The sequence below is a fragment of the Corvus kubaryi genome, unplaced genomic scaffold (assembly GCF_017639235.1).
Source record: "Corvus kubaryi isolate FWS band 111438036 unplaced genomic scaffold, C.kubaryi_AGA036_p1.0 37398, whole genome shotgun sequence".
Lineage (NCBI taxonomy): Eukaryota > Metazoa > Chordata > Aves > Passeriformes > Corvidae > Corvus > Corvus kubaryi.
Genome location: NW_024581137.1, coordinates 11,619,953 through 11,647,075, shown reverse-complemented (window position 1 = coordinate 11,647,075; position 27,123 = coordinate 11,619,953). Strand labels below are relative to the sequence as shown.

The 27,123-nt window shown below is 39.0% G+C and overlaps 1 protein-coding gene across 4 annotated transcripts in view; it reads right to left on the bottom strand.

Annotated features, from left to right (window-relative positions):
* Window positions 1–27,123, bottom strand: part of ELMO1 (engulfment and cell motility 1) — a 305,383-nt gene that overhangs the window by 132,102 nt on the left and 146,158 nt on the right. For all 4 annotated transcript variants that reach the window (XM_042042860.1, XM_042042859.1, XM_042042862.1 and 1 more), the window contains one exon: window positions 15,859–15,967. In XM_042042860.1, coding sequence (XP_041898794.1) covers window positions 15,859–15,967 — 109 coding nt within the window. The remainder of the gene's footprint in view (window positions 1–15,858; window positions 15,968–27,123) is intronic.

The window sequence follows — 27,123 nt, the reverse complement described above, 5'->3', positions numbered from 1 at the left end:
ATAAGCACATGACAAACAAATCTTGCTTTGCTTCACATCAGGGCTCAGGTGCAATCAATAAGAACCATCATTACTGCAACTTAAATGAGCAAATTTCTCATTATTCATAGGTGGCTGTTATGTGAGGGGAAGAAGTTAGACCATTCCAGATAAGTTTTTGAGTGCATGCAACTTAATTTTCTTTTCCTGAAGCTTTTGCTTCTTCTGCCTTACTTTTTTTTTCTCCTAAGTCTAGTGGGAATTAACACTAGACTAGAACTGAAAACCTTTGTGCATACACACAACACACACAAATCAGACTACCTTGCAAGAAATGGGAGCAGATGGGCTCCCACTAATGAGATGACTTACCCTTCAAAATGAATGCTTGATAAAAAGGAAATAAACCAGGCTTGCTCTGCATGCTATTTTTTCCCCCAGTACAACTATACCAGGAGGATTTTTTATTTTTAAATTTTTTAAAAAAGATTAGCTATCTTAGACATGATAAGTCGTAGGGTTCCCTGAAACTGTTAGTGGGATGTAGTTTTGGCCTCCTCGTCTGCCTTCTGAGGCATTTTGGGGCTCTTGAAAAGTGTATATAATGCTTGCAGTATTCTGTGAATCAGACCTAGAGGGTGATACAGGGAACACAGACTCATACTGAAAGCTTGGAAAAGACCTCAGATCATGTCTCAGCTCAGTGAAGTACAAAGACAATTCCTCAGAAATGTATTGGGAACATACCTCTTCTCAGGTAGCATCTGTGCTTTAAACCTCACTGCCTGTGTTGCCTTTGCTTAATCTTTAGTTCAGCTGGAAGAAAAGCAGTTTCATCACCTCACTTTTAACCTGTTTGCTGACCCATGGTCTTTCCAGTGGAGCTGACACTAGAAGAGCACGCAGGACAGCAAATCTGCACACAGTTGGTCACTATCTACAGCAAATTATGGAAGTTGATAGAATTAAGGTACAAACTTTTCATTTAGCTACAAAATCTGACAATATTATATCCACATCTGTAGAAAGCTTTCTATGCTGTGGGTGGTCAAGAAAATTTGGACACAAAGGGTGTAGAAACAGACTCTAACCCACATCCTCTTGTACCCCAGTACAATAACGGTATATGAAATCATTGTATGAAATGTAAATGTTTCCTCCACTGGGGCATCTTAGCTTAATGACAATGAGCTGGAATAGTAAATTTTTTTTCACCTGTCATCTCTTGGGGACAAGATGCCCTTTATTTTTGCTTAGATTTTCTTGTACTTCAAAAATAATACACAGGTTTTACTTAACCATTTTGGGATCAGAAATACTTCAAGAAATGCACACTGAAATTCAATTCCTTATGCAACTCATACAACACTGCATCACCTTTGTGAATTGATAAACATGAACTCAGTAAATCAGGAAAAAATCCAGGAGATGTTTACTGCAACTTTGAATTTCTTAGGGAAGTGGGAATTAATATCCCAGTAAATTGGTTGTTAGGTGTATGTATGTGTGCTGTGCATACCCTGCTATGAAGGGGGGGTGTGACATCTGATCCTTTCTCCAGCCTTTACAGCTGCCTCCATGCCAATGCTTTGGCAAGGCCCTTCGTGAATATTGTCCCCTGCTGCACTAAGTGAAATCCAATCTCCAATAAAACCCACCACTTGTGGTGTGACTGTCCATGCATGTGGAGATTTGCTTTCCATTAATACTTGCACAGTAATCTGGACTTTGCAGAAGTTCATTTAATGAGAAAACAAAAGGAACGCACACACACACTGCAGAAGAAGTTTTAAACTGGAGTGAATAATAGAAGAAAATAACTGTGGTAGCTTTACCAAAGCATCTACAAAAACACTTAAAAAGTTGTAATTTAGCAGTGGCATGAAAAAACACTTTTTTTTATTTTAAATTCAAAATGAATAGATATCTGAAAATATATCTAATCACTTCAAGCTGTCACCACCTACCCCTGGAATCTGAGGGTGGAAAAGAGAAGGAAAGGAACTGTTGATGATGGAAAAGCTCTGTTATTTGTTCATTGTCAGTGAGCAGGGACAGAAATAGCTCTTCCAGTGCAAATTTTTCTGTCTGAGGGTCAACTCACCTTTTTCGAAACTAAGTAGTGCAAGATGCTGCTGGTACCTCTGCTAACTGGGAAGGTTGAAGGATATAAAATCCTTGAGATTTTAAATTGTGTCTCTCATGAAGATCCCTGAAAATTCCAGCCTAACACATCTATAATTACCTAAGGCCCCACCTACCTAACGCAGAAGTTCCAACAATGTAATTTTTCTAACGTTGTACCATACTTAGTGTCATCTTGAAAGCCCAGATCAAAAAAATTGCACTTTTATAGTTTATTTCTTAGCTTACTTTGATAAATGCAGAGAAAACAATCTCAGATGACAAAAAGTGTCAAACGAGAGATCTTGAGATTTTTAAATCTATCTTGGGGTGTCCATTCCTAATTTAAAACTGGAAAGAGACTGCCTCTTCTCCTTGCTCTCTATTGCGTGGTAAAGAGAACACTTTTTGCATACACAAAATTTTTTGGGGATGCAGAGATAGGAACAGCTGTATGTCCTCACTTGAGCAAACAAAACAGACCTTTGAGGTCTCAAATCTTCTCTGTACTGCTCCACTGATTCTATCTATGAATGGCCACCACAGGAGCCTGCTGCAAACCAGCACATCTAGCATGTCAGTGACTTGCAGCTTCAATAACACCAAAGGAAGTGGGTTCAGAACATTAACAGGTAACATTCCTTAGCCAGAGCTATCCCCAGGGAATTTTTTAGTTTTATTTCTAACCCCACAATTCCAAACCAGAGAGCTAATCTAGCAGAAAAACCAAACCAAAGAACCAACCCCTCCCGCCAAAAACCCAAAATACCAAACAGCACCAAACAAAGAAATCCCACCACCAAAACAAAAAAACAACAACCAAATAAACCAACAAACAAAACAAAAAACCAAACCAAACCAACTCCCTAAAAAGCCCAAGAAAGTATGCCTCCTTTCCACGATTTTAGAGGTATTTCTGAAATTCCTATAAGGAAAATAGGAAAGTTAACTATAAGCAAATTTCATCTCCCTAGCTGGTAGTAGCTTTCTACAGTTACCCTTTAAGGCCATTTGATTTGATAATAAATTCATCATGATATCAAATTTACATAATGTTTTTCAATGACTTATTAATATACAAATATTAGAAAAAAAAGATTGAAAAGGCAACCCAAATGTTCCTAAAACATGAAGATATGCTATTTAACAATGGGGGTGGGGTGAATCAATTGGAACCTCACCATTGCACAAACAAACCACAGCCAGAGAATAGAAGAAACTGAGTTCTAGACCACCTGCAGTGAAAATCCTGTAGCTGTCCTATCTATTCACAAAACCTAAAATGTATAATTTTGAAACACAAGGAAATAATTATTGTAAAATATTACAGCTACCTGTCACTATTTAGAAGAGGAAGGAAAAGAAAGGGGTAGATGATGGCTCTGCTGTTGGCAGCTGAAGGAAGAGAAGAATTCCAGGACAGGTTTCCAAACACCTGTCTGTAAAGCTCAAGAATAGTTTACAAATAATCCTCAAGATTTTTAATGCCTTCAAATATAGCACATGACCAAAATACTATTGTAGATCAGTGATCCTCTAGACTTTCCACATGATATCCTTATAACAACCCTCATAACAAATTACCGTATGAAAATGCAGTGAACTTTCCCAGCTGGAAATACATTGGACTCTGGGACATTAATTTCAAAGACTACCAACATCTAAGCCCTTAGCTGCTATCAGGCCCATGAGTTCTAACAGCACCTTGCAGCTGGTCATAGTAGGAATTGCTGTAGTCTTACCATGAGCCCCTCACATTAACATAGCTGGAAAAAAGTGATACAAGAAAAGCTGGTGATAAAAGTAGAAAAGAGGGGGCTGCACTGTCCTTACAGTCTGAAGTCTTTTTATAGTAGAAGATTGACAATTTTTCATGGCAATGGTCAGCTTGCACCATGGCTGCACACAGTTTGTCTTTGATACCTGCAAAACTATCACCTCTGAAATCACAAGGCTTAATGTTAAAAAAAAAAAAAAAAAGAGTGGAAAAGAGATTGGACATTTTCCATTTTTACCTATTAGGTCTCACCAAAGATTTCTTAAGAATCCAAAATGAGGCATTTCTTGTTTGTGGGTTGAATTTTTTTTTCCAAGTCAAGAATCTTATTTTTGTATTGCAAAGCATAAAAATCAAAAGTCTAATTTAAAAGTAATTGCATCCTGATTAACTAATAAATATGGGACCTAGACAGACAGAAAAAAACTGTTTTCTGTGGCAAATTTTTCACTTCCTTATAGTCTCTTTTCATTGGCACTGGCTCTGATAACTTTTTCCTCTAAGAAAATGGTTCCATTTGTTTTGATAACAGCATCTGCCTTGAGCAAAACTAGCAATGACAATCCTGCATTATGGCTCCATCAGTTTTTTGCCTATTTAAGACTTAAGGTAACTTTTCCTGCTTAGGGATATCTCCTGAAGTTTCTCTAATGTCTCAGCTAAGGCTTGCTAGCACTCTGAAAATCTCAAATGATTAACAACTGAGCTATTCACTGAGATACTGTCCAGCCTGCCTGGAAAATGAGAACTTCAGTTCTACAAGCTCTGCTCCACCCTGTGACAAACCTATGCTGAATTCTATAGTTTCCAGTCTCATTTTGTACAGCTAAACAACGTCCTGTTACCGATTGGGACAAACATATTGTATTCCATACCAGATACCAAAAACTATGGAGACCTAAACACATGAAGGACAACATATATTATGATGAACACAAGTGAAACTTGTGGTAATAAAGCCATTTGCTATGCTTTCTGTTTTGGTCAATTCCATGAATAATTGTAATTCAGAGCTGGGAGAGGCCCAAGGAACTATCAGAGATCTTCCCTCAGATTTTTACTATTGTAATATTTGTGCTAAGAAGCTACAAACATAAAAGTGAAGCACAGCCAGTCAAAGCACAGTGAAACAGGACTTAGTAACCACCAGAAGAAAAGTTATTGCAAAAAGCTTAAGAGAGTCAGTGTTGTGCCAACAACCTCTTTCCCACTCACAAACAAGCAATGATTTTCTGTGGCTCGATAACCTACTTCAGATGAACAAAGAGTCCAACACTTTTCCTTAGGTCCTTATCAGACTCTTCATACATGCCTGTAGCTAACATCATTATGCTATGGTTTTTTAAGTGTCTGTCAGCAAGTGGGTCTTTGATGTGAAGAGACAACAGATCTGGATAGAGCTGATGGATGTTTTAAGTTCTTTCTTAAAGGCTTGATAGAATAATTAAACTGATGCTCTGTAGTGGTAATTAGGGGAGAAAATAGAGCCACCAGCCAGTATGGGGAATTATTAGCAAGCAACTTAGCAAGCTGTGCACATAAAAAACACAAAGGCTCAGGAAAAATAAGCAGAGTGCTTAGTCCTGAAGAGTGGGAACCTAGAAGTGCTGGAGGCCTTAGGTCTGTTAATGCATAGCATTTGAAACTGCAAGAAAAAGAATAAACTATGTGTACAAACTTCAGTTAAAAAAAGGCATAAGGGAAAAAATAGGGATCTAACTGGAGCAACAGTTTTTTTCTTTAAGAAACACTTGGAAAGATCCACAAGAGAGTCTCAGCTCTGTGCCACAAGGACATACACAGTACAGTAAAAGGTGTTCAGTGGCAGCTAACACCTCTTCTATCAGAAAGCGTTTACATATCTAATAATTCTTCAAAGAGAGCTCAATTTTGTTACAATATCTCCAGTAGAGGAGATAAAAAATCACAGGAGCCTAGATTAGTATCACAACCGGGCTTCAAAGACAAGAGACCAAGCATCCGCATGGGTGCTTGCATTCATGTCTCCCTATTAATAAAATACCTACCCTGATAAGATCCTGGAGTAAGCAGCAGGTAATTATATTCCTCTAATGACTTATCAGCATAGACAGGCACACAACTAGTGTGTACAAAGACTGCAGGTCTAAGTTGTCCAAAAACTGGTGAGCCGGAATTACAGGAGACTCCCGTTTCTGAGAGGTGTCCTGAGAGCCCCTATGGACCTCCTGACACATTAAGGAAAAGAAATGTGAGAGGAATTGTATGCCCTCAAGAAGAACTAGGGCCACCTTTTTTCAAAACTCTCAGGAAATAACAAAATAGAAAGTGCAGCTACATTAGCTAAAAACGTGCCAGTCATGCCATTGCTTACATTTCCTACAGGAGTGATGTGATAGATACCTCTGCAAAGTTTTCTAGCAGGTCATGGTTTCACCTCTTGTCTCCACCCCACAACACTACATCACAGTTACAGTTGTTATAATGCCATAAGCCAGTTTTTTGGGCTATGTGGAATTCCTCTACCAAAATCAAAAGCGCTCTTCCCTCTCCCTTTCTTTCAGGTATTAAAGCTTTATATTTAAAAATTACACTGAAGCTATTTTTTCAATTCACAAAAGATAGCCATGACAAAACTTCAGCACAAAGAGACCGGAAATGTTATGAAACAAGAAATTCAATTCTCTCCCACATATAAAGAAACATGCCATGAAAATTCATTCATGACATTTAAACATTTATACAAAGTTTCTGCCAATGCAGGAATATGGAATAGAACTTGAGGACTAAAGAAGTAGAGCTGAAAGGGAAGTTTTGAGAGTGGATGTACTCGCTTTTAAATCCCCCCTCATGGAGCAGAACGAAATACAACCCCACAGACTCCTGTTTTCATTTGACTTACCCAGCACTATTTAAAGCTGTTGCTGAATGTGAACATCTCTAAGGCCTTTGAGAGGCCTGAGGGTCTGTAGCTTTCTCCTGCCCCAGTTCCAGCCAATCTGTGCTTCTTCAAGAAGGGCAAGTGAAGTTTAATTGTAAGAAGCTAATTTTCTTAAACTTTTCATTAGCAAGCATTTCAACAGAAATGAAGGTGACAGATGGTATTTCAACATGTACATAACATCAGTAACCCAATGTTAAAAATCTGTGTCACCTTCGTAGCACAGCTCCAGTCCTTCAGGTTACTCACCATTACTGTTTTTACTTGCTAAGAAGAGTTTGACTGGAAGAGATTTACAACAAAATACATCAAGGGCTGTTTGATAATAATTTAGAATTAAATATTTATAGTGGATGGTAAGTAATTCTAAGAAAATATATTAAGATCTCAGGCTCTAATTTTTCTGTTTTCATTGTTTTGATCAACTCTTTGAGAAAACACTTTTGCAAAAAAACCCCAAAATCTCAAGCACATTCCCTTTTTAAGAGATTAGGAATGATTGATGGCTAAGTATAACCTCTCCATGAAAACAAGTCTACTACTGGTTTCAAGTGTGTACACGACCAATAAGTTTAAAGCAGCATTCCACAACATTGTGTGATGTCAAAACACAAGTACAATTATATGACAAAACTTAACTAGCCTCTGGTTTAGTATTTGGTTGGGTTTTTTCCCCTGAGAACACTCGCATTCGCCTGTTTGGTCCACCAAGAACAGAAGTAAGGTTTTTGTAGCAGCCTAAATAAATACATGCAGTGTGTTTGCAGTGCACAGTGCATGGCTCCAGAAGCAGCATGAGCTAACCAGAGAAAAGTTTCAGACAAATGTGTCTAAGCTGTACTCCGTGCCTGCCTTATCCCCGTGTGTACTGCACCAGGGCATTCTGTCCAGGTTCTCTCTCAGATGCCTGGCAATTTGAATTTGAAATACTTGCAAAGCTCAGAAACTCCCCTTGCGGGTTCGGAGTTTTAAAAGGTGTCTAGTTTTCTTAAAATAAACAAAGCTTCAAAGTCTAAGAGGGTAAAGCTTTCTGACAGAAAACCTGACTGTACAGTCAACAGCAATCCAGAAGTGCTGCCAGTGCCTTGCAAGCATCCATGGATCTTCATGTGCAGGGATAACCAGAGACAATTAGTGGTACATTTGCTACCTCAGAGCCAATCCAGTTTTTACAAGTGAAGGGAGTATTTTTTGCAAGGCCTTGTGCATTTCCCAGAATACTACACATTTACTGTCCTTTTCAAGTACAGCCTGGTCTTGGGAACTACAGGAATTAGTAGTTAATGCTGTTTTCATTTTATCACAGAACCTGCTAATGCAATTGTCCTCAACCCCCAAAATCATTCTGCCTTTCTTTGGAAGAGGTGCATCTCTTCAACTGCAGCACGTCTTATCTTTCACCCTGAAAACCCTTTACCTTTGCCAACGCAAACATTTCAGGAATATACAAAACAACATTAATGTACACTAAAATTTGCCATTAAAAAAAAAAAAAAGGCGCTTTTATACATTGTTCAATTCTCCATACAATTCATTAAGCAACTTTATTCTTTGGAAAGGAGCAGCTGCAAAATTTCCAGTCTGATGCGCAGCAGTGTTGTGAAACCATAAGGGCTAACTTAAGATTTGAAGCACAGTTTGCTACAAAATACAAGAGATTTTGGCTACTTTTAGTAAATCTATATTTACAAAATATTACCATAAAACGAAATGAGGAGGTCCAAAATGGATTCAAAGATTATTTTTCTCTTCACTTCAACCTGCTCAGAATTAAAATGTCCCTGAACAATGTCTAGCCCCTAAAATGTACAGAAATTGCTCTAGAAAAGCAGCAAACAGCTCTCTGAAGCTCCTTTCATCGGCAGTGCTTCAAGTGAACTTTAAACCCCTGGATTTTATTACAAGATTTTGTCTACAGTTTCCTTCTTCAAGGCTCGATTAGAATCACGGAATCATTTAGGCCAGAAACACCTCTAAGGCAATCAAGTCCAGCTGTAAATCCAGCACTTCTAAGTCCACCACTAAACCATGTCCCAAAGTGCCACATCTACACATCTCTTAAATACCTCCAGAAATGGTGATTCAACCACTTCCTGGGCAGCCTGTTCCAAGGTTCAGCATTGCAAGAAGGAAATTTGCTGTATTTTTATATGCTTGGGAAACCAAGAAGTGTGTGAACACACCAAATGAACAGACTCCAGTCTCAGAAGAGATGCAGAGTTTTTGAAATGGGAGATGTTTTTGAGATTTTATTTTTATACTTTTTCCTATGGAAATAAATAAAAAGTATTTTAACCGATGGCACCTTATTCCTATGGCAATAATCCAAATTACTTTAATATTTCTTGTTTATTGTCACATCTGCTCAGACTTTTAAGTTGCCACATTATGCACTATAGCTGACTAAAAACATTTCAAAAATCCTAGAATTGGGTTCCAGTAACCCCATTAAACACATTATAGCTGTTATTTTATCATGCCATCAAATCTGCCAAAACTACATTTTCTAGTAACTGCAGGAAATCAACATAATGACTTCTTTTTCCTCCTCTCACCACTCTTCAGCTTTCTGTTCTGCTAGTTACCTAGTTCAGCACCCTTACACCTAATGTCTACACTTTACTCCCAGTTTGAATTTATTAGTTATTAAATTCCAGGTCTTGATTTGTGCTACCCCTTTCAATTCCAGATGAAAGAGTTCTTCACTCTTAATCAAACCACCTTTATTGTCTTTTGGATAGATTAATCAGTTTCTAAAAAAAAAAAAAAAAAAATCCCTTACACCCACATCTCTTTCTTCCCCCTAAGTGTTTTTTGAGCTGCTCTCCTTGCACCATGCTCTTTATTATTAATAATAATACTGAAAACTGAGTGAATGTGATTTTAAAGAAGCTAAAGAATCCTGTACCAAAACGACAATAAGATTAAGCACTTCACACCTACAAAACAAGTTATGATCCCTGCTCCAAAGAGATCAAAGAGTAGACATAGGGCAGACAGTAGGTAAAAACACTAGAGGGTCCTGGGCAGGCCAGCATTTCCAGCTCAGTGACCCAGCAGCCAACACCGTACCAGCTTTGAAGCCATCAGTACCATGTGTAGAAAAGAACATTCCTAAATTTGCTCAGAGATAAAAGTCAAACATCTGGCTTAGAAGGTGTCTGCAGCTCCGTTGCTCATATTCTCACAGAGTACAGTAGAAATTTTGTAGACTTCACACTTTGCTATAATCATGAAGAGATTGAGTCTTTTTTAGAGCAAAGAAGAGGTTCATTGCAAAGAAATTATTACCTCCATAGAAAAAGAAATCCTTATTTAGTCTCTCCTGTTGGATTGTGTTAGCAAACAGAAAGTGAGGACTGTTTGAAAAGACAAGATTCTGCTATCATACGAAAGAAAAGTGCAGTTAAGACTACTCAGCAAGTTGTTAGTTGTGTGTCAAGAAGGACGAGCATACTTCATTATCCATATAGTCAAGAACAGCTGATTTGTGAGCACTGTTTCCAAAGGAATTATTCCCCCCACCCGCTTCCCTGCTACTGAAATGGTTTTCAAATGTTGCTTAACTTCTAGCCTTCAGTCATGATCTACTTAATTTTTGCTGTGAACAGGAGTTATCTGTTGTGGTGATGGTTTGGGCAAGACAACAAAAAGGGGATAGGTAAGAATGAACGCAGCAAAAAGCTACAACAAAGGAGGTTATAATATCTTTTTAATTCTTCTTTGTATTCATAATGAAAGCTCAGGATGAAAGAGAAAATTGCTACCTTTCACTAAATAACTCTTCGACCAGAAAAGTTTTTCAACTTCCTAACAAACATTTCTTGACTCATAAAATGCTTCGCTCTCCAGAAAATGAAATTACAAGAAGAAATGCCAGAACAGTAAAAAAAAAACCCAAACACTCTCTTCTTTTATTTACTATTTCTAGGGCTTTATTCTATTTAAACTTAGGGAGAAGGAAGAAAAGCGTAAAAAGGCAATTAGCTTTCAAGCAAGGGGAAAAAATTTTCAAATATGACATTCAGTCATAAAAATATTGCATTTACTGTAGCAAAAGGAAAATCAAACCACCCAAACCCTCAGGTCTGGAATGGTGATCCTGAAGTGACCAATATGCTTCCAGGGAAAGGCCAATAGAAACAAACTACACTGCATACTATGGATTGTGCAGTGCAGAGGAAAAATTGTGCAAAGAGAAAAAGTGCTTCCTGACCCTTGCAGCAATCAGCTTACTCCTTGAAGCATGAGATTTGATTACCTTCATCTCAGTGGGCACAACCATGAATATCACTGTATACCTTCTAATGCCCAGCACATTCTAGCTGAGAAAGGGATGACAATATAAGAATTTCTAGAGCATTTCAATTGTGCAACCTGGGCAATAACTGCAGCAAGAGATCTATAGCAAAAACATGCACAAACAGCATCAAGTGCATGAAAATACAATTGCATTTAGATCTTCTCTTCTGAGGAAAAAATATCCCGCAAATTAATTTTACTCTAACAAATCCTGTGATAATTAAATTCCCATGCCAGAAAAGCAAATAAACCCACACCCAAAACCAAAAGCCCCAGTGAGGATATTTATCTGACAGAAGCTTTAGGACAATCCATACATAGGTATTTGACATGTAGCATATACCCCTGTGGTCTGTCCTAAAACTTGAGTGCAGAGTTTTGCAAAAGCCCCAAAAAACACCCTCCATCAAAACAATCAAATAGGAACATTGGCAGTTAAAACATTTATGTCCTGCTCAAAAATACACTGAAAAATACGTGAAGTCTGACATGCCTTAACTACAGAAGAACTTCAGGCATGCAGTGATAATGGCTTATCAACATCTTTAGACTACTGTTCTGTTGGTAGCACTGTCTTTCCCCTGTGCGCACAGCATTAATTTATCATTTCTCTGACAGCTACAAGCCTCTTCACCAGATTCAATACTAAACAATTTTATTTGAACCTGTATGGAAAGAAGGCAACAAATCCAAGAAGTTGTACTCATTCTGTGTTAATCAGTTAATATGGTCCAGTATCATTTCCCACCAGGAATGAAAGTCTTAAGGGATGCTGAGGGTAGAAACAGTGTCACATGCTGAGCAGAGGTGCAGAGAGCTGGACACTGTAGGCACAGATCAGAGAGCATTAGGGGCTACTTAAGTGAAACGGTGAGCTTCTTACTCATGACAAATACTAGCTTTAATGAACTCTTAATCTCCCATTAAATTTACTAACTCCAGTTCTGGAAGGTCAAAGGTTTTCTGGATCTCATTTTTAATTTTTACATTTACCTGCAATGTTACTCTCTCCCAGAAAAGCTGGCAGTCTGTTCGTGGGTATTTCTTCTCCTCTGAGCACATATGACATGTACTAAAATAAGAGGGAAGGTGGAGGTTACCTCAGCTTTCATAGTTACTAAGGAGGAACTATGGCCTGACCTTTTCTCCTCTGTAAACCTGTCAGTGTACTGGGAATAAGGAGTGTCAAAGTACCTTACTGTACAGGAAGAGGAGGATTGACTACTGGGTCACTGTGTTCCTGTCTGATGTCATCTCCACGACACAGAGGACAAAAAGAAAATCCTCTTGTTAACCAAGATATACAAAGGAAGCTATTACTGCAGAAATCAGAATTACTATAGAGTTTGCTAAGATGAGTGCCTGGGCAAGTACTCATTGAAGACATTCTATTCAATGCCTTTTTAACAGCAACAGTAGCACAAGATTAAAAAATTTATAGTTAAATATCCCACTCTTTCCTGATTCAGAAGTTTTAGTGACGAGGCTTATGGATATGTTGCATTCGAGCTTCCATGTTACTAAAACACTACACCAACCTTCCTCTTAAGTTTTACCTCCTCTACTCTGCAAGTCCACCTCTGTAAAGCAGTTACCATATGCTCAACTCACAGCTTGCACTTGAGCTTTCTCTATTTACACAGGATCTAAACATACACTTAAATGCTTTGCTGAAAAAGAGATGAATTTTCAAGTCACGGACAAAGTCAAAGAATTAAGAAGTCCAAAACCTTGACTTGTGGACATACAAAAGTAGAATGGCATGCCTTTAACACTGTCTTGTGAGTTCTTGCTGGGATGAATGTGTGCTTGAGAAGACCAAAAAGAAATGGCAAAATGTCTTCTTGTTGCCCAAGGGTATTTAATACAGCAGAGCACAGGGAATATAATCAGCATTAAAGTGCTCTTCATAAATAATGGACAGTCTAGCAGCTTTTTTCTACTCTGCACTTTAAAAAAGTTTCTACTGCTGAATATTTCATGAGCAAAAGGTCATTTATTGTGGCTTTTAAATTATACAATTCAAAAACTGTTAGGAAAAAAAGTTCTGTGTTGCAATGCAATAATGGTGAGTTTTGAGTATCTGGAGAAACATGGGCAGCCTTAAATACATATTTTGAAACCTACCATATACAAATTAATGGGGACATCTTTGCCCTGAACTATAACTACTGATTTTTAAGATGTCCAATCCTATTCAGTAATACAGAATTTAATCTTGAGTGAAGATTAAACATGAATGTACATTCTCCTGAGATGTCAGTTCTAGTTTGCATTTCTTATCAAAATATACTGCTGATCACAGGTCATTTAAGATGTCCATCTGTGACAGCCATTTCCAAGAACTCTATTTTAGGGACATTATTTTAAAGGTGCATTTTATTACAGCCTTCTAAAATGACAATTAGAGTTCCACATAAACAAAACCATTAAGGAAATACACTGGTGAACAGGTGAATTGTCAAGATGAGTTAGAAGTAACCTTAGCTCTGTCCCCTGTGAATATAAGGCCATGACACAGTCCTATTGCTGCATCCAGAGACAGATGTTCTGTGGGTGTAGATCAGCATGACTTTACAGAAGTCAGTTGTGCTACATCTGGTTTCTATCAACAGAAGCACCAGTACACTTCTCCTTAGCATCATAACATTTACAACATCCCACACCTCTAAATGACCACCACAGGAGCCTGATGCACATCAGCACACAAAGCATGCCAGAGACTTGCAGCCCCAGTAACACCAAAACAAGTGGCTTCTGAACACTAGCAGGTAACACCCCTTAGGTAGAATCATCCTCAGGGAACTTTTCAGTTTTCTTTCTAACCCCACACTTCCAAACCATAGAGCTACTCTAACAACAACAACAAAAAACCAAATGAAAACCACCCCCCCCCCCCCCCAACAAAAACCAAACAACCAACCCACAAACAAAACAAAAAACAGATTTAAAATATAACAATTCAGTTGTTCTTAAAACTAAGATATTTTCTACATATGGTAACTGAGCTCCAAATCCTCTTATTTTATTCACAGTCCCCACTTTAAAAAAAAACAGATAAGGAAGAACTTAAAACATGAAAGGAGCTATCTTCAGAAGTCACAAGCAATCAGGACAAGCAGTACCATACATGGCAAATCATGTACATACAGCCTCCTGCATACAGATGACAAACCTGTCTGTGGCAATAAAAGAAGTTTATTTATCAAATGACTTTTGATACAGCAAGAAGGAAATCTGAGACACCTGGCTAACCTCTAGACCAATAATCTTTCTTAGCAACAAATTCCAGTGAAAGTCCCATGGAGTGATGGGACATGCATTAAAACACCATGTACAAAGCTGTTCTTTGGATTTCAGATATTTTTCTGTGCATTTGTAAAAATAAAATTGATCTTTAGCACTTATTTCAAGTAGGCTTACAGCTTTGTTGAGATCATATGTCCCTCCTACATTTACCAGCAGAAAAATTCAGACAGATCTGTCATGCGTGATTTAGCATTAGACACCTCAACTGCAGCAGTAAGGTTATTTTAAAGAGTAGTGTCTGCTACAGTCTGAACCTTATACAACACACTATCATTGCCAAACATCTAAAATAGTTGCTAAACTCTTTATTTATAGACATAGTGAATGTGGTCCTTAATAACTCTGGTTTACTTAGGATGGTATTCAAAAGCCAATATTATCTCATTTATCTGGGTCTGTCAAACACAAATATAAGTTTGGAAGCTGCAAGAAATACACAGGTTTTATCCTGGACCATTGCACAGAGACAGATTTTTCCTTTGGTCAATAAATTCTCTCAAGACATTACATTTAAAAATTTCAAGTGTATCAACAGCCAAATCATACTTTTAAAACAGCTTTTGATGCCTGTTGCAGAGCTACTAGGAACAATGATACTTATGGGCTCTCTTGCTGCCTTTTACATTGCTCTTCTCTCATTACATTTCATGGACTTGGGTGTAAAGATAAAAGATCTTTATAAAGGGAAAAAAATTCGAAAGGAAGATGTCTCTGAGGGAAGTAAAGCATCTCAGTTGTGCCCCCTGCTTCTGCAAGGAGAAAACAAAACTTGTTGGTAAAGCTTGCCAAAACAGATGGCAGCTGGATCCAAAATTACTGATGGGTAACTGAAGTTTATACATATTGATAAACACCAACACTCTAGACTAATGAAGATACAGACATGCTCTTCTGTTTGATAGTATCTAAGGATTTGTCAAAGGACTGTAATTGAAGCCAAAGACAGCTTGTTTACTCTGTATTAAAATACAGGATTTCATATCACACTTTTAGAGTAAATGATACATCTAGCACCTGATAGTTAAATAGAGCTTCAGATATCTAAGAGAAAATGAGATGTGTCAGTTTAGATGAGCAATCCCACAAAGAATGACCATGATACTTATATAAAACCAAGCTATGGCCAAGGTTGTGGAATGGAACAACCATAAAGTCTCCTACACTGAATCACCCGATGGGGAACTGACTCCTCTAGAAATTGTGCAGCTTCCCTGCTTCTTATAGAAGAGAGTCAAAGAATAGGTGCCCATTTCCCCTCTTCCACCCTCATCCCTGCTATGCCACAAACTAGTAAGAGAAAGAAAACAGACATAGTCATTCTGAGTGCCAGTGTTCAATGTGTAACTATACCAAGAAATGCTTCTTGAAAGAAAATTCTTGCACTGAAAAAACTCAGGTGTCACTGAACTCACTCCACGGTTCTTAGACGCCAAACAGATCAACTTACGTAGCTCTCCTACTTTCAGAATTTCACACAGCATCTTTGTCAGCTCAATGCTGCTTCGGCCAAATGGGCACTCGTGCTTGTCTTCTCGACTGCTGTTCTCCAGGACAATCTGAAGGTGGAATCAAAATGGAAAATAATCAGTTTGAAGAACCCGTGAGTTGCAACACCGTTCTCCACATCCAACGTTTACAAGACATACCAGTCTGAGTTTACAAAACTGTATGTGGAATTTAGGAAAATGTATTTTCATGTCTCTTCCACAGTTAAATGACCTATGTAATTTATGTCCTGGCCTCAAACTGAAAGAGAGTAGGTTTAGATGAGATATTAGGAAGAAATTCTTTACTGTGAGGGTGGTGAGGCACTGAAACAGGTTACTTAGAGAACCTGTGGATGCCCCATCCCTAGAAATGTTCAAGGCCAGGCTGGATGGGGCTTTGTGTAACCTGGTCTAGTGGAAGGTTTGCTTGCCCAGAGAGGTTGGAACTAGATGATTTCTGAGGATCCTTCCAAGCCATTCTATGATTCTGTATCTGAGGCAGTCAGCAACACAGAAGCAATGCTGCTCCATGACCAAGTGGGAAGTTTTGCCATTGCTATGCAATGTTGCTGCACCACCCATGGCTTGGAGAAACTGAAGTAGAAGCCAAAGAGAAAGAAATAGTTTCCTTTTAAATGTGCTGGTTAAAGGAAATTAGGCAAAATTATTGATAGGCATGAACACACCTAGAAGGATCAATAAAACCAAACTGAGACAGAATTTTCATAGTTGGATTCAGTCTTCAAAGAAGGCTCAATTGTTAAAATCAAACATAAGCTCACAAAGGAAGAAAATGTCTGCGTTCTCTCTATTATGAAAAGAATTTGTGTGCATGTGTAAAACATTTCAGGGAAATAACACTCTTGTATCAAGCCCATGAATGCTACAAAAAAGACTGAAGGAGAGCCTTTGCATTCTCTATTGAGTGGCACTGTAAAATAAATGGGAGAAAATAACTCCTTCCACATTTTTATACCCATTAAGTTCTGCCATATCTGATACAGTTGAGATAAAGTCTTCCCTGGCACTACAACTAAATAAGAAATAGAAAGTTATAAAAATACTATAGATTTCACTGAAGCGTTTTCACTGAGCCTGAAAAAAGAGCAAAATAGGGGCTGGAAAAAAATGAAATGGTCAAAAAAAATTTGCAGTAAGAATTTTCTTTGCAGAACAAACTTTGTCACTTTACAAAAACAAAAACCACATCCTAAACAGTTGGTGTGTAGCCTTTGAAATGAATTTCAAAGGTAAGAGATTTTGCCAAGCACCAGAGAATCCCAGAGGATCTCTAAATTTTTCTCACAAACAGGTGTTTAGACACTGCTCTCTGCTCTGCATTCCTTCTGTCTCGTTAGCTCCCATCTTCACCATGGTTTTTGTTTGTTTGGCTTGTTTTTGTTGATTGTGGACTTGTTTGGAGCTTTTACTTGTTTGTTTTAAATTTTTCAATTTTTACAGAAAAGAAAGCTTTGCAAAGGGCTTCAAGGCTGGAATTTTACCTAAAACCAGGAGGAAAGGTAGGAGGGGAGGAGCAGTTCAGTGCTGGATGCCACTGAAACTTTTCCCTCACTCCCCAGATCTTGGTTTTGACTGTTTAGGTCTAGAAGCCTTTCCTGTGAAGCTGTTACAAGTGGGAAAAGAGTGAAAACCCTATGGCAAGCAGGAAAGTTATGTGCTTCACACAACATGCCAAAGTCCCTTCACCAAGCATCTGTTTTAGTCCTGCTGTACAAAGGGCAGCCTCTAGCTGCTCCCAACCCATCACGCAGGGATGTAAAAGGATAGATGCTCTCTGTGTTATGAGAAAGCATGATCTCTTTCTTGGTTTTGTTTTCCAGTGGTGGTGATGTTTCCTTTGCTTGCTTACACTTCCCACAGAAGTGTCATTAGGGATATGATACATACTTTACCACCACGAATTTTTACTGGTCTTTTCCAATATTACAGTCATGTTCCAGAGTCTGCCAAGAGGACTTTTCCTTCTAAAAGTTTTGGTTTAAATGACACGTAATTGCTCCATGTCATCTCTGGGTAACAGTAAATCAGAGAAACACCCCTGCTATTTTTGTTTTACGTTGCTGCAGCCACTGTTCAAGAAACATGTGAATATGACTTTATATTCTGGATGAGTCATCCTGCTTCAGTCTCTCTCATGGAGGATAGTGCTACAGTTCTACACCCAAAAGCAGCAGCAATGACAGAGTAGCTCAAACACCATAGAAAGCTGTGTGTCTCAATACCTCCCTAAGATCACTTCTCTTGTTCTTTTTATTACCCTGTTTTATCTCTCACATAATAAAACATAAAATCTGCATACTGGAGCAGGGGGTTGCTTCGACACAGGTTTAGATACAGCAGAGAAACACTGGTAATAAAATCAATGGAGAGGCAAATTGAAAGGGCAAGGGGGAGGGAAAGGGAAGCATTGGGATGTATTCCTGCTCGCTTCTGGCAAATGCACTTTGTTGAATCTCACATTAACCCAACATATTAACATTTCATGAGCACATAAATATTTAATGGTGACACCATATATGCATATAATGTAAGACAGAATTACAGCAATCAATAAGAATGCCAGAGAAATAGTTAAGGCACTGTGTATTGCTATACAGCAAATTAAATGGCAATTTGAGTAATCAATATGTAAAGCAGTCTTGAAATGATCCTCAGACACAGTCTCTACAAGCATCAGTTTTTTTAGCATTTGCTGTACAAAATAAAGCAGTGCTGCCATGTTACATTTCTTTAAGAAAGGAAGATGGACAGCCCTTTACTGCATCTAAATATCTGTAAGCAAATTTGACAGATATGGATCTTCTGCAAGAAACAGCAACAGTAAAAAGGGAAAGAAAAAAAATAGGTTCTTATAAATATCCAGAAAAAAAACCATTCCTAGTCTTGGCAACAGATTTACAACATTCATTATTATATTTGTAGTACTCTTTTCACGACATCACGACGCATATCCTGTTCCAAAATAAAATGCTATAAATAGAGCTGATAAGGGCATGATTTTAATGTTATTTCCTTTATCACTCTGGTTACAGAGGAGATATAAGAAGGGAATGGACATGTTCACTTCATAAACTGGTGAAAACAATGCCAGGAAAAGAAACATAATACACAGCTCAAGACAGAAAATACTTTTTTGTATCTATAGAGCATACTCCTGGCTTGAGTCACGTTTCTATCACAACAGTTATTTTACCATTGGAAGGAAAGTAGCGAGGAAGTTGCAAGCCCACACAAGCTTCCTTTAAATGGAGGTCTATCATTAATGCTCATTAAGTGCTCCACCCCATTATCTTCCTCCTCCTCCCCATCACAAATCCACAGTGAGTGGATCCACCAGACATTTCACAATCAGCAGCTACAGTGATGAAATTTTGCTTGGGGAAAATAAATATTTAAAAGCAGAGACCATGGACATTGCAGTAGAACTCCTGGCACCACAGAATCATTTAGGTTGGAAAGGACCTTTAATATTATCCAGTCCAACCATTAACTTAGCATTGCTAAGTCCACCACTAACTAAGTGTAGTGGTTTGGTCCAAAATACTCATTACTGTTTATCTGCTGTGAGATAAGAATTAGGAGAAATGCAAAGCAGGCACCAAACTTGAAAGAATATGAAGAAGTTTATTAACAGACCTAAAAGAAGGGGAAAAAAATTATACCACACCTTCAGAACTCTCCTCCTCCCCCCACCTTCCTCCTTTCTTCCACTGACAATGTAAAAAGACAACCCTTAAGATGTTCAGTCTGTTTACCACTGCCATAATAACCTTGTTCAGTCCATTTAGAAAGAGAAGTCTCTTCTTGCTCATGCTATGAAAACATTATCACAACGAGACAGCCGCCCACTTCCAAATATTGTTCAGTCCATTTAGGAAGAGGAGTCTCTCTGCCTGCGTGTGAGTCCTTTCCCCCGACTTGCAGCTTTTCCCGCAACTGCTTTCGAGGGTCCACTCTTGAAGTTTTTGGGGTACAATTTTAAGGTTGAGCTGTTCAGAAACAAAAAACAGAGGCCCTTCTCCTTCCCTGGGAGCAAAGGGTCTTCCTCATCTTCATCGTTAGGACTATCTCTGGAGGATCTCTAGGAACTGAGGTTTTCTCCTATCCCATTTAGAGCAAAAGTCCTCATCTGGTCCATATCTAGGAACTGAGGTTTTCTCCTTTCCCGTTTGGAGCAAAAGTCCTCATCTGGTCCATCTCTTCCTGTCCAAACTTCTCATGAAATTACAGCTGCGTCAGCATCTGCCTATCTCAGCGCAGGTGCTTTTGCTTACGAGTTGAACACTCCACCCCCCAGATCTTCATGAAATTACAACAGGATACTCTGATATATCATAGCTTCACAACAGAATTTCAGCTTTAAGCATCTCCTCTTTCTCTTCCCTCAGGTTTCAGCTCTTCACAGCAATAAAAGGGTTAATCTCACCTAGGCCTTGCAGCTGTGTGGCTTATCGCTGTTGGTCACCTGGCCTCTGCCGGACAGAGGTGCCGCTTTGCTGAAATCTTGGCCGCAGTGGAGGTGGGGGGTGGTTCCGAGCTGCTCTGGCTGCCCACAGCCCTGCTGGGGGGGTCATCCTGGAGCCGGGGCCTGGCCCGGCCTGGCCCAAGCAGGGCCTGGCCTGGCCGGGCCCGCTGGCCCCCACTCGGGGCCCGCAGCCACCTGTCCCAGTGCCAGAAACGAGAGAGGGCCTGGGGGGGGAGTTTGTCTATTCTTAAATGTGGATCACAGAGGTGGTCACAACTTTAAGTGGCTTAAAGAATTGTCCATATTCAAACTGGCCAGCTGATAGGTTCTGTCAGTTCCCAGAGGAAGCTGTAAGCACCCCTCAGCAAGGACATCTCTTCCGGGACTATGCTTGCTAACCTATGACACTCAGCCATGTCTCTCAGTGTCTCATCTACATGCCTTTTAAATACCACCAGGGATGGTGACTCAACCACTCCCCTGGGCAGCCTGTTTCAATTGTTGACAACACTTCCCAAGATGAAATTTTTCCTATTATCCAACCTAAACCTCCCCTAGCACAACTTGAGGCCATTTCCTCTTGTCCAATTGGTTCTTCCTTGTGAGAGGAGAACAACTCCTACCTTGGTACAACCGCCTTTCAGGCAGTTGTAGAGAGCAATAAGGTCACCCCTGAGCCTCCTTTTCTCCAGGTTAAACATTCCCAGCTCCCTCAGCTGTTCCTCATAGAACTTGTTCTCCAGACCCTTCCCCGACTCTGTTGCCCTTCTCTGGACACGCTCCAGCACCTCCATGTCCTTCTTGTAGTGAGGTGCTCAAAACTGAACACAGGATTCAAGGTGTGGCCTCACTACTGTGGAGTACAGGGGGATGTTCACTGCCCTGGTCCTGCTGACCACACTATTGCTGATCCAAGCCAGGATGTTATTGGCCTTTTTGGCCAGCTGGGCACACTGCTGGCTCATATCCTGTCTTCCTTCAGTACTATCTTGACACTGGTCTACTTGGCTACCCTTTATTCTGATACTATGAATCTGCTTCTGCCAGGTTTGCCTTTCTTCAGTCCTTGTGAAGTGACAGAATTGGGTAGGTCAAACATGGAAAAGTAGCTTCTAATACTCTAGATGATATACAGTCAAAAAACCAAAATGAGCTCACAGTACAGGAGTATTAAATTCTGAAGATCCTCTTCTGTTCCTCTTGTGCCTTTGATCAATACTGCCCATTACCATGAGGCAAAAAAAAATCCACCATAATGTGTAATGTTCAACAACAGCATTTTTTTTTCTTTAGGGGAAAGCAAAAAAGTCCAGACAAAAATCTCAATAGAAAAACAAAAGAAAAGAGAGGGCAGGCAGGAAAAGTCTGAGTGATGTTCTTTAAAAAATAAACAAGAACAAAACAACAGCAGCTCAGAAATGGAAGAAAAAAAGATTAAGTGAGTGAGAGGAGAGAAGCATAGAATACAAAGAAAATGAAGAATTAGATGAATTGACTAGCAGAGAGGAGAAAGGAAGAGGTTTAAAAATGCTTTTTAAAAGTGTAAGGAGGTGAAATGTTTAAGAAATCATTGTTACCCATTTTCTTGACAGTTCTACAGATGCAACTCTGTAGCCTGTTAAGGCACGGAAATAGACAGTATTTGTAGTAGAATACAGTTCTGTACAGTTTTTATTATTTTGAATTACCTACTATATGCATCCATCTATCTATGGAACTAAATCCAGCTGGTGTCCAGTCACAAGTGGTGTACCCCAGGGTTCACTATTGAGCCTAGACCTGTTGAACATCTCTGTCAATGATTTGGATGAGGGGATCAAGTGCCCCTTCAGTCAGTTCACAGATGATGCCAAGGTGGATGGGAGTGCTGATCTACTGGAGGGTAGGAAGGCTCTGCAGAAGGATCTCGACAGACTGGATGGATGGGATGAGGACAACTGTGAGATTCAACAAGGTATCTACTCATGGCCTGGCCATAAAATAGATTTAAAAATTTGTTTTTAAATCTAATTTTTATTTTCTAAAAATAAATAAAACTTATAATAAAGAAAATAAATATATAAAATATAAATATGCAACATAAGTAAATAAATATACTTAAAGTTATTTTTGAGTTTAAAATCAAGTAAATTTAAGTATCATGCCAAGATCACAGAGGAATAATGCAAATTCTCCAGCAGCAAAAACCTCCTAACAAGACACCAACCTCAAAATCAAAAAGATTTTCTAAATTTATGGCAGTGTGCCTTTATGATTTTCCATTGAATTATTCATTGAGTCTGTCACTACCTCAGGAGCTCAAAATAGACCCTCAGGAAGGCAGTGGACTAAGTGAAGGATTTTCCACACTTGACTACCAGGGGTTTAAAAATCTGTATCAGGTTGAGTAATGAAGCTTGTACCTGCAACTAAGAGTTAATGACTGACAAAAGGCAAAATTTTGAAGACAGGTATCTCCAAAAACTTCCTCATCAAAATCCAGGAGGCTGAAACGATGAGACAGAAATATTTCTCCTTCACTGGGAAGAAATATCGGCTTAGCCAGTCCCTTAATCCTTCACATTAAAGATGAAATTGTCTCAAAGCATATTGCCCATGGCAACTGCAGATGTAATTCTCAGATCCCCGAGCCAAAATCAGAGCTTGGCAATGAAACAGAGATTCATTGTGATTAGGAAATAAATACAGAACTGAAAGGCAAGATCCACTGTAGCTGCATTAATACTTCTAATAAGTCCCACAGCAGGCAATTCAACGAATATTGCTGCACTATTAAAAAGGAGCATTTCCACAGATCAATTTTGTAAAATGATCCTGTCTTAATAGAGAACAAGCTTTGTAGCATTTTGCTGCAGGTTAATATCAAGAGGTTCAGAGAGCTAGTTAGTAGAGATCATAAAAACCTCCTTAAACCCAAAATGAAAGGTCAAGCAGCATTTAAATAACCAGAAAATGCAGGGATTCTCTTCCTTTTCTTGACAGTGCTTTTCTTTTTCCTAAGCCTACTTATCACATATAGTAGGCTTCACCATTCCCTGTTTAGGTGCTTTAGGTAACTTTAAAAAGCAAGTCCTTAGGATATGCTTCCTGAGAAGGGTAAGAGACTCTCCTGCAGACAGACTCAGTTTCCATTCATCCTCATCACCAAATTTGCTTTCTTCCTAAGGTAGCTTGTCATTTGCTTCAGCAACAGTCTTCTTCCAACATCCTTCACTCTGCACTGTCCCCTCTGATGCTGTATTTTTAATTTCCCATGCTTCCTCTCTCCCTTATCTCACTCTTCCTTGATGTTCCTGAGTCAATATAGAAATTTCTCCTGGCAAAGCTAAAATAAAGCAACAGTTATTTCTGCCTGCCTCTGGAAGACACTAGAATTGCAATTTAAACCAAGATCTGAAAGAAAAGTTGAGACCTTCTACAGGTATTGAAAAATAAGAAGAAAGGAGCCACTGACATGAGATGGCTTAACATTTCCAAAAGTTGGGTTTTTTCTGGAAAATTATAATGAAGTTGTACTTTTAAAACAAATTTAGTGCCAAACTATCTCAAGCTAAATATGCATGGTTTTGCAGGTGCTCACCTAGCAGTAAATTTTATTCCTCACACAAACACCTTAGCATGAAGCATGATTTTAATTTTTATTTTCCATCTAAAGATAAATATGCAGTGGTTTGTCTTGTATCTTCCTCCTTTCTTTGCCACTCTATGAAGAACCAACCAAATAATTGTAAAGCTTGATGGTAAGGCCCAAGATGAGAAGGGTCCGCTGCCCTTTCATCTTCAGAACAGCACCAGGATGTGCTCTTCACTTGGCACAGTCACAGGTATGTGAGAGGGATTTGGCGTTGAACTGGTCCAGTTTGAAAACTACCAGCCAGGTATTCCTCTCCCTCTCCCTCCCACAAATATAAGGCAGCAATGCTTTTCCTGAAGGTCTCACCTTGTTCACCAATGGCAGAGGTAGAAGGTAGAATACTGCAGTATCTGCAGAATATAGCAAAGTTTTGAATTTTCTTTCATAATGTAAAACAGGCCCTATGGATGCCCTAATATTATTGTGGTATGGCTATATGAGAAAAACATCAACCTTTACAGCACATCAGCAGCCAGACTCACATCACAAATGCCCTGGACACGGAGTAAACCGGAAAACCTTTGACAATCCAGAGCTGGTTTTCTCTCCTCATGTATCCACATCTCAGCTTTGCAGGTGGAGGGACTGTGGCTCCACAAAAACTAGGCCAATCTTTATATGCTATTGCTGCAACACATGGTGTGATTCAAAACCTTTTGAAGACAGTTGCTAGACTTGCAACAATTTCTCTGGATCAGGACATCATTTAGACAAGAGCTTCCATAAACTTGGGAAAGTTTAGGTGTGCTATGAATGGTGGAGAGTGATCTGAACACATGCAGGACACATAAGATGCCATATGTATCCCCCTGCACATTCCACACAGGGCTGTGCAGAGAGTGCCATGACTCCCTTACAATTGTCTTCCTCAGTGCTAACTTTGCATTTATGCTGCTAACAGCCACTCCAGGATTTTGCCTCTTCAACTGCAGAGGGAACCATCTCAATTCTGCTGCCAGTGATGGAGGCCCTCAGGGCATGTAAAGGAGAAACATTGTGTGATATTTGGGAAGGAACAAAAGGGAGGCAAAAAGACCCTTAGAGACCGAGTGGATGGTAAGAACAGAGAATGGAAAGCTTGGCAGAGGAAAGACAAGAACACATTAATAGGGAGGGAACTTGGCTTAGGCAATTAGGTCTCTTAGAAAACTGCATTCCTTCACGCGCTCACCTGGAAGACTCGTGAAAAAGCTCACTTTTCTCTCTACCTTCTACAGAACAAAAATAAATTATATCCCTTTCCCTATGGCAGAAATCAAGCTTAATTTTATTTCAGAAAATGCTGAAGTTACATGTTGGACTCCTTGTATCTGATCAGGATAGAGTGAGTAGGCACGAGGAGACTTTGTGAATTGACGGAAGGATGTGTAGGCAGCCTCCTATACAACAACTGCATGGGTTAGAAAGTATACGGCAGACAGTCTGACTGTGACTCAACCCATTGAAGTTCTGAAAGGTCTCTGCAGGATGCCAGCAATCTTCCTGCCTGCATCACTGGCACTTGCAAACAGCACCTGCTCCTCCTCTCTGATTTCTGAAAGCTTCAAATGCAAAAGAGCTCCCTCCTCAGCCTCCCCAAATGTAGCTGCTGGGGAAGAAGTGTCCCTGCATTATAACTGTGTGAATAACCAAATCACCAGCTCAGCAAATTCAGGGGAAGGGGGATTTTCTACTACTGACCAAAAACCAAGTCAGCTTCTAATTTTCAGGTAATCAAAGTAAGTCTTGGTGCAACCAAAGTCCACATTTTGGGTTTTTTATTTGAAACATTTTAATAACTTTAAAAAAAAATTTTAAATGCAAGGACAGAGAATCTAAGAGCATACCACTAAGTATCTTACATGTCGCTCACAAAATTGTAGTAGCATTGGATCCATTATAAAATACACCAAGGGATTGATAAGCCAAAATTTTCAGCATGGATTTCAACACTGCTTTCCCACCCTGGTGATAATATTTTATATGGAAAATTTTGCATTCAATATCAAACAAATATTTGCATCAAATAGATAAAATCAGTGGGAACAGGCATAAACTTCTTCTTCTGCAGATGAGACTTGAATTTCAGACTAGAATAAAATGATATTTCTTCCTACAAATGAAGAGTCTGCTAATCTAATAAAGGGCAAAGAACTGGACATAAACTTAGGCAGCCAATTGGAATGAACCCAAAATAGGTGACCAGCCAATGTTCAGACACAAAGCTGCTAATTTTATGTGCATTTTCTGCCTGAAGCACCAATCCCTTGTGCTTAAACAAAATGATGAGACACAGTATGTGTCTTCTCAAGGCAGAATCTGACCCCAAAGCAGCAGTGAGTCCTGCTACAATATAGCTGGTCAGAAACACAGAAGAAAAATATAGACGAGCCACCAATTTGTCAGTCATTCAAAACCAAATTCATTAGAATGAGAATTTTTTTTCTCCAGAAAAATTAAAAGGCACATTGTTACAAGTTATCAGTAAGAAAAATTTCAAGATGTCTATACTGAATAAAGTCTGTCTTCAATGGTAACTTATAGTTTTATTTTTAAAATTAGTAGAATGTGAAGCTGAAGTAGTTTTGGAAAGGAGTAAATTGAAACTGGGGGAACATGTGACTTGTCTGCTACTAAAGAACAAAAAAATTATCTGTCACAAAGCTTTATTCCAATCATTTTCTTCTCTGTTAAATTTAATTATACACTCTGGCTGTCCTATAATTATGGAGCTTGGGAAGCTGCCAATTATTTCCTGTGGAAAATTTTAAAATTTCTTGCAGAGATTCAACACTGCTTCCATCAAAGCATTCCATATACTAAGTCATCACCTTTTAAAAGCCAAGCCTCTGATGATAATGATTGATTATTTAAGTGCAACATGAAAAAAAACCCCGCTGCATATCAGTCACTGATAGCACCTGACAAATTTAAAAGAGAAAGAAAACTCAACAGGAAACTAATTCAATAGGACACTTTTTAAAAATCCAAATGATAGCTAACAACACCACACAGTCAAAGAGAACATGTTTTTTTCCTATTCACTAAGCAACCTTTCTACTGGAGGCTCCAGTCATCTCGTACGGCAAACGAAACCCTGAGATTCAAGATCTGTTAACTCAAAGT